General features: G+C 40.8%; 1 protein-coding gene across 3 annotated transcripts in view; it reads left to right on the top strand.

The window, feature by feature from the left end:
- Positions 1-13,681, top strand: part of slc30a7 (solute carrier family 30 member 7) — a 100,744-nt gene that overhangs the window by 50,969 nt on the left and 36,094 nt on the right. For all 3 annotated transcript variants that reach the window (XM_072511366.1, XM_072511369.1, XM_072511368.1), the window contains 3 exons: positions 3,702-3,875; positions 5,123-5,179; positions 5,386-5,521. In XM_072511366.1, coding sequence (XP_072367467.1) covers positions 3,702-3,875; positions 5,123-5,179; positions 5,386-5,521 — 367 coding nt within the window. The remainder of the gene's footprint in view (positions 1-3,701; positions 3,876-5,122; positions 5,180-5,385; positions 5,522-13,681) is intronic.

Here is a 13,681-nt window from a genome sequence, read left to right as displayed (position 1 = left end):
TGTGGGCGAATAAGACCCCGCGAGTAAGGAGATCGCTGTTGGAATGCAGTCGGGGGGGGGGGGGCACTGCTGAACTTTCGCAACTACTACTGGGTGGCCAATATAGATATGATTAGGCAGTGGGCGAATGGAGGGGGGGGGGGGCCTTTAAATATCTGCAAGTACGAGCCTTCCTGAAAAAACAGTTAGTGGCCTTTCCGACGCTGCCGCCACTGAGGATACAGGACAGGGTGGTTTCCGGCACCTGGGTGGGGGAGGGGAAGGTGTTGGATATCTACCAGGAACTACAGGAGGCGGTGGAAACCCTGGTGGAGAAGCTCAAGGGCAAGTGGGAGGAGGAGCTAGGTGAGGAGTTGGAAGCGGGTCTGTGGGCAGAGGTCCTGGGCAGGGTTAATTCCTCCTCATCATGTGCCAGGCTCAGTCTAATTCAATTTAAGGTGGTCCCACCGGGCACACATGACAGCAGCGAGAATGAGCAAATTTTTTGGGGTAGAAGACCGTTGTATGAGGTGCAGCATTTAAGAGCAGCACGGTAGCATTGTGGATAGCACAATTGCTTCACAGCTCCAGGGTCCTAGGTTTGATTCCGGCTTGGGTCACTGTCTGTGCGGAGTCTGCACATCCTCCCCGTGTGTGCGTGGGTTTCCTCCGGGTGCTCCGGTTTCCTCCCACAGTCCAAAGATGAGCAGGTTAGGTGGATTGGCCATGATAAATTGCCCTTGGTGTCCAAAATTGCCCTTGGGGAGCATGCATATTCCATCTCCATTCCCAATTCATTTTTTCCAATTTAGGCGCAATTTAACAAGGCCAATCCACCTACCATGCACATCTTTGAGCTGTGGGGCCGAAACCCAGGCAAACACAGGGAGAATGTACAAACTCCACACAGACAGTGACCCAGAGCCGGCATCGAACCTGGGAGCTGTGAGGTAGTAATGCTAACCACTGCGCCACTGTGCTGCCCATTCCACCTCAATTCCAGCACGGGGGCAGCACGTAGCATTGTGGATAGCACAATTGCTTCACAGCTCCAGGGTCCCAGGTTCGATTCCCGGCTTGGGTCGCTGTCTGTGCGGAGTCTGCACGTTCTCTCCGTGTGTGCGTGGGTTTCCTCCGGGTGCTCCGGTTTCCTCCCACAGTCCAAAGATGTGCAGGTTAGGTGGATTGGCCATGATAAATTGCCCTTGGTGTCCAAAATTGCCCTTAGTGTTGTGTGGGGTTACTGGGTTATGGGGATAGGGTGGAGGTGTTGACCTTGGGTAGGGTGCTCTTTCCAAGAGCCGGTGCAGACTCGATGGGCCGAATGGCCTCCTTCTGCACTGTAAATTCTATGATAGATTTTTTTTTTAAATGCAGCCCTGCAAACCATGTCCACCTGTTTTGGGCATGGCCGGAGCTTCGAGAGTTCTGGCAAGGGTTTGCCAGGGCAATGTCCAAGGTGCTTAACACACGGGTGGTGCCGAGTCCAGAAATAGCGATCGTTGGAGTGTCAGAAGACCCGGGAGTTCAGGGGGCGAAAGAGACCGACGTCTTGGCCTTTGCCTCCCAAGTAGCCTGGAGACGGATTTTATTAATGTGGAGGGACTCGAAGCCCCTGAGTGTAGAAACTTGGGTTAACAACATGGCGGGGTTTCTCAGCCTCAAGAAAATGACAAATGTTATTGTATATTCTCTTTTTGCACTATGTTAATGTTCACTCTAGTTTGTTTTGTTATTATTGTTACTACTGTTTTATTATGAAACATTCTGCAAAACTTTAATAAAAATACTTTAAAAAAAAAAATTATAGGATTCAGGGAACTTATCAGTTATTAGTTTTCCCTGTACATTTTCTCTATTGATGGTGAATATTTCAAGTCCTTATCCCCTTTTGCCTCTTGATTTACTACTATTCTTGGGATGAATTTTGTGTCTTCAACTGTGAAGACAGATGCAAAATGCTTATTCAATGTCTCTGCCATTTCCTTGTTTCCCATTATTAATTCTCCAGTTTCACCCTCTTAAGATACAACACTCACTCTAGCTACTCTTTTTTCAAAATAACTTGTAAAAGCTTTTACTGGCCTATTTATATTTCTTGCTACTATTCTCTCGTACTCTAATTTCTCCCTCTACTTTTAAGCCCTCCTTTGCTGGCTTCTAATATTTTCCCAATCTTCTGCCCTATCACTAATCATGTTTTTTCTTTCAATTTGATGCCACCCGTAACTTTTTTAGTTAGCCATGGCTGGTGCTTCTTCCTGTATACGGTCCTGCTATCTCCTTAAATTCTATCACTGCGTGTCTACCATCTACCTGTAATTTATTTTCCAAGTCCACTGTGGCCAATTCTGGCTTCATACCCTTGTAATTGTCTTTATTTATGTTTACTACTTTAGTTCCATAAACTGAATGAAAAAAATGAAATGAAAATCGCTTATTGTCACAAGTAGGCTTCAAATGAAGTTACTGTGAAAAGCCCCTAGTCGCCACATTCCGGCGCCTGTTCAGCTGGTACGGGAATTGAACCGCGCTGCTGGCCTGCCTTGGTCTGCTTTAAAAGCCAGCGATTCAGCCCAGTGTGCTAAACCAGCCCCTATATCTATCATGTTTTGATCACTCTTACCTAAAGGATCCTTTACTATGAAGTAATTAATTAATCTTGTCTCGTCTCGTCATATATTACCAGATCTAATAAGAAACTGTCCCAGATACACTTTATGAACTTCTCCTCCAGACGGCTTTTGCTAATTTGATTCATCCGAACTATATGAAGATTAAAATTGACCACAATTGTTCTAGTACCTTTCTTACAAGCCCTCGTTATTTCTTGATTTATACTCTGTCCTGTAATGTAGTTACTGTTTTGTGACTGCTTCCGAGAACAAAATGTTCCTCCCTGATCCATTTCAGTATTCGAATCTCGCATTGCATCAACTCTGAGCCACGGTTCCTTGAGCTGCAGGCACATACTGCAGATGAGATATCATACTGGTATACAGAAGTTCTCACATGCTGCAGCCGCAACACATCACCTGTCCTTCTGTTTTTTATTTGACTAATTAGATTTCAAGTTTAGAACTATCACGCAACGTTTATTCATATTTATTCAGGAGTTTAACTAGTTAAGCTACAAATGTAATAAATACTTTTATCTCATCGATACCAGTTTAAACTATTGCCTCTATTTGGAGAAAAGAAACCTTAAAACTCAGGAATCAATCAACCAACTGATTAATACCTCTGAGCTTCAGCTCTTGGACTCGGCACCACCCGTGTGTTAAGCACCTTGGACATTGCCCTGACAGTCTTGCTGTCTCGGGCTCCCTCTCTTAACCACTTTTGTTTTGTTGAACAGCTCCTTCTCCCTCAGTCACAAAATTCCCAGAGCTAAGCATTCCTGCAGCCAGTCAAGCTGCACCTTAGTATTGCTTAGTTTGTATGTCCGCAAAATCTCCTGTATTTATACTACCTGAAATTCCAAAGACCTGAGTCAGGCCTGTGATACAGGTGTTCAACATGCCACTGTGTATTTAAGCAGGTCTGGTAAAGTGACTCCTTGTGCTTATGTTTTTTTTTCTAGTTTCATTTTGCAGTGTGAAATTTCCATACATAGAGAGGTTTGCAAGTCAAATGATTTTCTACATTTTAATGTAGGTTTGAAATTAAGTTCAGTCGTGTAGTTTTTAAGAAACTTCAATCTGTTTTGTTTGTTGCATTAGGTCACGGCCATAGTCACTCACTCTTCAATGGAGGAATTCCTGGACTGAATCAAGGACACAGTCATGGAGAGCATGGGCACAGTCATGGAGAGCATGGGCACAGTCATGGACACAGATCTTTACATAGCCATGATCATAGCCATGGGCATTCCCATTCTCAGGAGCACTGCCATGGTAAGTTATCCAATCCCAATTCTCTATGCATCTACAGTTGCATGAGTGAGTACTTTATTTTGCCATCCTGCCCTTGGATTTATCCCTGGTTATGTATCTTACTAAGCTCATCTCCATTATTATGCAATGTTTGGGAGAAAATGTGTACTGGAAAAGCTAAATATAGTTTGAAGCTAGTGATTTGAAGCATATTTCCAAAAATTATTTTACCAGTGTTTAGATCATTTAGGTTCTGTTATCCCAAGGGAAACATCCCAGTCCTTGGGCTCCAGGGCTCAATATTGGTGAAAAAGCCTGTCTATTTATTTACATTTGTAAACCACTTTTTCCTTTTTTTTGAATTTTGGTTTTTAAATTTTAGAGTGCCCAATTATTTTCTTTCCAATTAAGGGGCAATTTAGTGTGGCCAATCCACCTACCCTGCACATCTTTGGGTTGTGAGGGCACGCCAACACTGGGAGAATGTGCAAACTCCACACAGACAGTGACCCGGGGCCTTTTCGAATCCGGGTGCTCAGCGCTGTAGGCAGCAGTGCTAACCACTGCATCACCGTGCCGCCCTATTTGTAAACCACTTTCGTAAAACAACCTGGTTCTTAATCGTCCTGTTGCTGGCACTGCATTTACTTAAAAAGCTGATTGATTACAGAATGCATTAAACTGTAAATCCAGTTGGCACCTGCAGTTATTTGTTTAAGGTAACAACTAAGTGCAAATTTAGCTTAATTTGAGGGACCAAATTTAACAATTTTAACTTAAAATATTCCTGCACTTTTCACTTTCTAATCGTAGGGCATGATTGAATGGAAATGTTTCTGATATGGTAGCAAGCGGGAACTGCCGCGAGCTTCCCGACGCTCGACCCGGCGAGGCTGTCAATGGTATCTAACGTTAATTGGTCCACTTAACGAGGCCCCATAGATTTCATGCCGCAAATGATGGTCCCGCCGGAAGATCAGTAATGTGCACATGCTGATATCCATAGTTATATAGCATACCCTTTGATTTCATTTATTGTTTTTTAATTACCATCTGAGTAAGTGTTTCAGAAAATAACTACTGAAGATATCATTAACTTGTTACAAAACCAGTGATAAAGCTAAGAAGATGGACAAAGATGTATTTGCCACAGAAGCTGTTCTTTGATATCTCCTGAAACTCTCAATTATGCTTCCGCCTTGTAACTAGCTTCTATCAATGCATAGATTGTAGTTTTGTAATTATCAGTACAATATTTTTCTGTACAGACGATCACCAGTGTGATACACTACAAGCAAAAGGACCCAATAAACAGATTTTAGAAGGTTTGTGAATGCATCATTTTGCAGTAAAATTGCCACTATTTAAACTGAACATCATTATTTCTTCATTAGAAACACTGATCAGCAATCTAAAACTGTTTTACTTGCTTTTTGTTCTATAAATGTAGGAGGCAGTCAGTAATAGTTAGATATCAAAAATGGCATTTCTTGAAAGCATAAATAATCCCTTCCACTTTTTTTCATTCTAGGGGTTTTTCTGCATATTGTAGCAGACACACTTGGCAGTATAGGTGTAATAATATCTGCCCTACTGATGCAGAACTATGGCCTTATGATAGCAGATCCTATCTGCTCTATGTTGATTTCTTTCCTTATAGGAATAAGGTGAGTGAGTAACTTTCTATTCTTCTAGTTTGTTGGGTGTTTGTGCGTACTGTCCATACAGATCATTTCATACATGGAAAAAAACATCAAGCAAGCCTTTACTTGATGACAAGTTCACCTTTAAATATGCTTGAAGTCAATGTATGAGGATGGCGGGGGAATGGTGCTATCTGGCCACTTCCAATAAATCCTATCATTCCTTTTTTCTTCACTATAAAAAGACATTCTGTAAAAAAGCACAATGAACTCTTCTTCTTTCTCGCACCTTGATTCACTTCCCAGCATTGGATAAAAGGTACTTGGACCCCATTGTCCTTTGCCGTTTGCCCTCCAAAATAACACCCAACTTCCCCATGTCCCACAGAAATCTCCTCTAGTTACTTGCCCTCCAGAACTTCCTTCTCCACTTGCTCCTGCCCTCCACACCAATCACAATTCCCATCCACCCATTTTCTCTTTGACTGGACACTTCTGCCAATTAGATTTTTCCTATCTTATTTATAAAGTTGCACAAAGAGCTTTGAAAAGTTCATTGTTGGTGAAAGTTAGTAGATAGCTGTAAGGGCAGAGGTAGCAATAAGAAAGCGTATTCATTTGCTTTAGTGATCTTGCATGATGTTGCTGAATGAGTTCCATTATTGTAACCATTTGTAATTTACTTTCATCAGTAACTAAAATTTCTAATGTAAAATAACATGTTAAATATTATATATTTCACAATGGAATTAAACTTAGCTATGCTTTCCATTTTCCTGGAATGCTCAATTATCTCTACTCCCCACTCCCCCATATTGCCTAGTCATCTCCCACTCCCCCATATTGCTTAGTCATCTCCCACTCCCCCATATTGCCTGGTCATCCATTGCTATGCATTTTCAGGTACTCTCCACTCCTTGCTTCTTCCATTGTAAAGCCTTGGGCTTTCATCAGACCCACCTTACTTATAGACCTCGTGCCAATTTTCTTGCCATCAGCTTCTATGCTTCTCCCCAATCCAAGATATAACTTTCCTGCTGCTTTTTTTTTGGTCTCCCCATTCTAAAGTATAAACAACTTGTATTATTTACCTCAACTACTGTACTCTGTTCCCACATTGAAAACAAAAATATATTAATGTGGGAGATGACCTGCAGGAGAGCAGTTTTGCTAACAGCAAAAATGGTTGTTACCACTAGGAGATGCCCAAAGCTGAGGTTTGATGGATCAAAATAAAAACTAAATATTTGAAATACACAGCAGGCCCCTTCCATCTGTAAAGAGAAAGGAAGTTAATGTTTTAGTTCTGGACCATCGGACTTCAAAGACATTTTACTGGTTAGACTGAAGTACTTACTCTAGGTACTTTAAACTATTAATATTGTTTTTTTTGTTGGTCTGTTGCTAGCACTTGCTCTGCTCTGGTAACAGTCCATTGTTCTATGCTACTTTCTGACTTTTGCTATTCTTAATTTCCACCCATACTGATTCTATTTTATGATCTTCTGAGACCAGATCCTTTCATACTAATGACTTTATGGCATCCCTTATTATCAGGGCTACCCCACCTCCTTTGCCAGTCTGTCTGAATCTCCAAAATATTGTGTACCCTCGAATATTTATATCCCAACCGTGATCACCTTACAGCCATGTCTCTGTAATGGGGACAAGGCTGAACCACTTAGCTCTATTTGTGCCACTTTATCACTGCTGGAATGTATTATTAAGGAAGTAGAGGGACGGGTAGTATTGAGGAAGCAAGAAGGACTTGGACAAGCTAGGAGAGTGGGCAGTGAAGTGGCAAATGAAATACAATGTGGAAAAGTGTGAGGTTATGCACTTTGGAAGGAGGAATTTAGGCATAGACTGTTTTCCAAATGGGGAAATGCTTCAGAAATCAGAAGCACAAAGGGACTTGGGAGTCCTTGTTCACGATTCTCTTAAGGTTAATGTGCAGGTTCAGTCGGCAGTTAAGGAGGCAAATGCGGTGTTAGCATTCATGTCAAGAGGGCTAGAATACAAGACCAGGGATGTACTTCTGAGGCTGTATAAGGCTATGGTCAGACCCCATTTGGAGTTTTGTGAGCAGTTTTGGGCCCGGTTTCTAAGGAAGGATGTGCTGGCCTTGGAAAGGGTCCGAGGAGGTTCACAAGAATGATCCCTGGAATGAAGAACTTGTATGAGGAACGTTTGAGGACTCTGGGTCTGTACTCGTTGGAGTGTAGAAGGATGAGAGGGGATCTTATTGAAACTTACAAGATACTGCGAGGCCTGGATAGAGTGGACGTGGAGAGGATGTTTCCACTTGTAGGAAAAACTGGAACCAGAGGACACCATCTCAGACTTAAGGGACGATCCCTTAAAATAGAGATGAGGTGGAATTTCTTCAGCCAGAGGGTGGTTTATCTGTGGAACTCTTTGCCGCAGAAGGCTGTGGAGGCCAATTCACAGTGTGTTTAAGACTGAGATAGATAGGTTCTTGATTAATAAGGGGATCAGTGGGGATGAGAAAATGTCAGCCATGATTGAATGGTGGAGCAGACTCGATGGGCCGAGTGGCCTAATTCTGCTCCTATGTCTTATGGTCTAAGTTTATGCACTTAGAAAGCATAGTATGATTAGAACAAATCAACACGCTTTTACAAAAGGGAAATCACATTTGGAGTATTTTTGAGGATGTGACTGGAAGAGTAGATAATGGAGAACCAGTAGAAATAATATACCTGGATTTCCAAAAGGCATTCGATAAAGTGTTTTACAAAGGGTGATGAGCAAGAGTCGGGATTAATATATTAGTATGAATAAAGGAGTGATTAATGAACAGGAAGCAGAGTGGGCATAAATGAAGCATTTTCAACTTGGCAGGATGTGATGAATGGAGTGGCACAAGGACCAGTGACTGGGACCTCTGCTATTTACAATCTATACTAATGAGTTAGGTGAAGAGACCGAGTAATATATCTAGGTTTGCTGATGGTACAAGGTAGGCGGAAAGGTTAGCAACCAAGAAACTGCAAAGAACATATGGACAGGTTGAGTGAATGGACAACAAGATAGCAGATGGAGTATAACATAGAGAAGTGTGAAATTATTCACTTGGTCATAAAGAAGAGAAAAGCAGATTATTTTTTAAAAGGTGTGAAACTTGTAAATTTGATGTTCAAAGACACTCTGGTAAATTTGTACATGGAACGCAGAAAGTTTGCATGCTGGCTCAGCAAAAAATTAGGAGGGCAAATGGCATGCTGGCCTTTATTGCAAGGGTATATCCCTGGAGTACAAGAGTAAAGAAGTATTGTTACAATTGTATTGGGCTTTGGTGAGACCATGTCTGTAATATTTTGTGCAGTTTTGGTCTCCATATTTAATGAAAGATATACTTACATTTGGAGGTGATCCAGCAAAAATTCACTAATTTGGTTCCTGGGATGAGGGGTTGTCCTGTGATGAGAGACTGAGTAAATTGGACCTAAGGGTCTGGAGTTTAGAAGAATTAAAGGAGATCTAATTGAAACATCATCAGTTATGGGGTTTGATGGGATAGGTGCTGAGAGATTATTTCCTTTGGTCTGGGAATGTAAAACATGAGGACACAGTCTCAGGATAAAGGGCTGATTATATGGAACTGGGATGAGAAGAAATTGCTTCACTCAAAGGGTTGTGAATCTTTGAATACATTTAAGGCTGGGAGAGATAGTTAGATTTTTGGTGTCTCAGGGAATCGTGTAATATGGAGAGCGGGCAGGAAATTGGAGTTGGAAGCTCAGATCAGCAATGGTCATATTGAACGGCACAACAGGCCATGTGTTCTACTCATTTCTTGTATTCCAAAGTAAGTTGAATCTGTATTTTGATTTTGTGTATTTGGTAGATGAAGATAGCACTCTTTCGTCTTCATCTACAGGATGCATGTTCAAACTCCTTTACTTGAATTAAGCATGTATCTAGGTTGATACCACAATGCAGTACTGAAGGAGTTCTGCATTCTCAGATGTTGTTTCAAGGGGATGTTAAACTGAGGCCCATTTCCTTATAGAGGTGGTCGTATAAGATCGCATGAAGGGAAGGCAGCACGGTGGCAGAGTGGTTAGCACTGCTGCCTCACTGCGCCGAGGACCCAGGTTCGATCCTGGCTCCGGGTCACTGTCCAATGTGGAGTTTGCACATTCTCCCCGTGTCTGCATGGGTCTCACCCCCACAACCCAAAGATGTGCAGGGTAGATGGATTGACTACGCTAAACTGCCCCTTAATTGGAAATTTTTAAAAATTAAAAAAATTAAATTTTTTGAAGATTGCATGAAGCAATTTGAAGGGCAAGTAGCCCTTGGTGTTCTGACCAACATTCATCCATCAACAAAAACTACCACAAAATAGATCTACTAATACCTTCTGCACTGTTTATGGGATCTTGCTGTACATAAATTGGTTGCCAGGTCACATAACAGTGATGACTTCTTGAAGAATTGAAAGGGGCCAAATTATTAGGTTTACCGGGTCTGTTTAGTATTACCATATATGGCCACTGTGATGACCATCTTAATCAACGTGTGCTCTGCAGAAGTCCTCAACAATCAGTTATCATGCTGGTGTATAAATTAAAATAATTTCTAGAAAAAGTAATTTACATTTTGAACAGCACAATTTTTTGACTACTGCCAGATGATTTTCAGTTCCAACAGATGGATAAAATGCACTCACTTTTAATTCATTGAAATCCTATAGACAATATTGAAATTTAAGAATAGAAACTGGACTGAAATTGCCTCACTTAAATTTTTTGAAAAATTGCTGAATGTGTTCTGTTTCTTGACTAACAATATTCTGTCATGTTCCTGCTTATCTGGTTGCATGTTGTTATGTTGCTGTATACTTGAGTCATACAGGTGGCAGTCTTGGATAGTCTGGTGAAGGTTTGCATTTTCCTTTTACATTCTTCTTTAAAGTCAAAAAAAAAATTGAAGTAATAAAAGTTGTGTCCTACCTAATGTGTTGAGACTTCTTGGGCAATCTGCCCCCACCCCCCATATTTAAAGTAAATCTGTTCTATATTTTGTCCGTGTGGAGTTTGCACATTCTTCCAGTGTCTGCGTGGTCTCACCCCCACAACCCAAAAGATGTGCAGGGTAGGTGAATTGGCCACACTAAATTGCCCCTTAATTGGGGGGGAAAAAAAAGAATTGGGTACTCTAAATTTAAAAAAAAAATCTGTTCTATATTTTGTTTGAAGACATATTCTGAGACAGGAATGGCAAGTTGGTGGAGGTGAGACCGTTTCTGTGGATTTCTTTCCCTTTACCAAGCAGCCTTCACTTTATTGCAAAGTGTTGGAGGTTAATTGTGTCCCTGAAATAGGTTTTCTTTTTTTAAAAATTGAAATGGAAACCATTCTGGGAACCTGACATTTGACTTGTAAAATGTATTCTGCTTCCTTAAGAATTAACTAATTTGCAAGTATCTTAGCCAAAAAACCCTCCCACCATCTCTTTTTCTCTCTCCCACCATTCCCAACTGCAATTTTTCTCACATGCCCAAAGCCAAACTGGAATCCTTGAGCTCAGTTAAGGCTACATTCACAGGATAAATTACTTCCAGCTGTTGCACACACACTAGAGTGGCCATATCCTTGCAGCACTTTCCCATGTAGAGATCTGCAAGTCCCTGTTGTGACTGGTCAGAATGATTTTATAATGTATGGAATTTTCCTGTAAATTGTGGCCCATGTTTGTAGAGGTGGAACGCAATTACTACACAAAAGTAGCAGAGTGCTGTGGTGTGGATCTCACTCTTTGACCATGCACACTGGTGAATGCTTCTGACAGTGTCATGGAATCTCGAAACTTTTGTAAAAGCTGTGTTAGCTTTGATTTTCTTAAATAGAACAAGTCAACATGGGAGTAGACGTATTTTCAGGCCTTTTGGCTAAAGAGTGAATAGCAAGGCACGAGTGAGACAATAACAGCCTTGTGTGTCCATAATAACATTCTAAATACATTGAACAATACTCATTTGTTATCTAAGCCCCTATCTGGGATCTATGTGACAATTACATTGTTGGGTACTTTGGTGCGGCAACCGATTTTCCTCATGCTTTCTTCAGCATTTGTATAAGTTAACGGCAATGTATGCAGCTTAGTAAATGGAATAATTGAAACTAAGGTCATTCATTATTCATTTGAAATATTTAAATAAGCTGTTAAAATGCACTTTATAATTTTTATTTCTCTTGTGAAGATTGTCCACAATAACCAGCTAACCACCAGGTGAGCTTTAAATTCCAACCTCTTGTGTGGTCAGGAAAATAATTTTGCACTTAAATTTTATTATTCCATACCTTGCATCATTTAAGCTTTGTTTCATAACCACTTGTAGATGTTCAGAGCCAGCTCCAATTAGTTAATGGCACGATGAGATATTTACCCGAACACTAATTCAAGTTTGGTAAACTTTAACATTTTTGTGAATTTTTCTACTATAATTGAGATATCACAAACATGATATATATTCCTGTGTTTTAACATTTTACTGTGCAGCATCCTTGCAAAAAACATTTTATTCAATGTCACTTCAGAGAAAGCTTGTGTGGCACAAATCCGTCTTTTCCGCTTGTTTATGAGCCGCCTACAGTATTACAACATAAATGTATGAAACTTTTTATTCCCTCAATTTATATAAAATACAAATTGTGAATTGCATCTATAAAGTTGTACCTTGTGTCTATACATATCTTTGTCAAATCTTACAAAGATGCTGCTCCTGAAGTGTGGGTTAGGCAGCATTGGATTTACAAACTGTCACATATCCATAGACTGAAATTTACAAACAGTTCATGCAACCACTTACCTGTAACCTTTACTGGTCAAAATGATTGTCATTGACCTACCTGGCTCCTGGTTCCCAACACCACCATAAAATTTTACATTACCACCTTGGCCTGGTCTGTTCATCTGCCTTCCGTTTGCTGCACAATTGGTGGCCATGTCAGTCATCTGAGTCTTAGGCTCTGGAATTCTCTCCCTCAAACTCTTTTTGTCTCCACCTCCCTTCAGACTTCATAAAATCTAGCTCTTTCGCCAAACTATTGGTCACAGTTCCTAATATTATCTTTGGCTCAGTGCTCTATGCATCTCTGAAGCATTTTGCATCTTTTTTGAAAATTATTTTCCAAGTTGAAAAGAATTGCTGTTTTTATGGTGATGCAATATCAGCTCTTGATTATGATCTTCCCTTCCCAGCACCTACCATGTGATTTGTTTTCACCAGTTTTAATAGTCCTATGATAGCTAATGCATTGCCTGTGTAATTTTATATTTAATTTGAATAGCTTTCCAGTCTGAAATAATATTATTTTATAAATCCAAAGATGAGACAATATAATCATAGAATCCTGAATCTTTAAAACCTGTTTGGAAAAAGTGGAACATGCAGTTCCATTTCTACTAGTGCTATAAATCTAAGTTGTTCTACATTTTGAGCAGTTTCACATCATACTCTGGTCTTGATTTGGAATGAAACTTGTAGTTCCTCTGCTGCTGTTAAATCTGATTACACGTGTGCCTGAGGAAGTCAGACTAACATAAACAATGTAATTGGAATTCCTAGGCACCAGGTGCCTGGGGATGGGAGAGGGAAAAGGCACTGCTCGTGCTTGGCTGGTGACTTTAAGCTGTCTGTCATGTGAAGTAGGTTGACACAGCTTTTTGTGCGTAAATGCTTACACTATTCCGTTTGAATCAAATCCACTTGACAGAAATCCAGGGGCCTCCATATGATAGAATTTGCCCTGCAGTTTGAGAGGGAGAGGCAGGAGTCAGATGTAATGGTATTACAATTAAATGAGGGTAACTAAAAAGACATGAGGGAGGAGCTGGCCAGAGTTGATTGGAAAAGGAGACTAGCAGGGAAAACAGTGGAACAGCAATGGCAGGGGTTTTGGGGGATTATTCAGGAGGCACAGCAGAAATTCATCCCAAGGAAGAGGAAACATGCTAATGGCAGGACAAAGCATCCATGGTTGACGAGGGAAGTCGAGGACAGCATAAAAGCAAAAGAAAACGCATACAAAGTGGCAAGGATTAGTGAGAAGCTGGAGGATTGGGAATCATTTAAAAGCGAGCCGAGGACAACTAATAAAGCAATAAGGGGAGAGAAGATGAAATATGAGGCAAGTTAGGTCTTAATATGAA

This window comes from Scyliorhinus torazame, chromosome 7 (genome assembly GCF_047496885.1).
Source record: "Scyliorhinus torazame isolate Kashiwa2021f chromosome 7, sScyTor2.1, whole genome shotgun sequence".
In the NCBI taxonomy this organism is placed as follows: domain Eukaryota; kingdom Metazoa; phylum Chordata; class Chondrichthyes; order Carcharhiniformes; family Scyliorhinidae; genus Scyliorhinus; species Scyliorhinus torazame.
The sequence above is the reverse complement of the archived record's forward strand: the minus strand, read 5'-3'. Positions and strand labels throughout refer to the sequence as shown.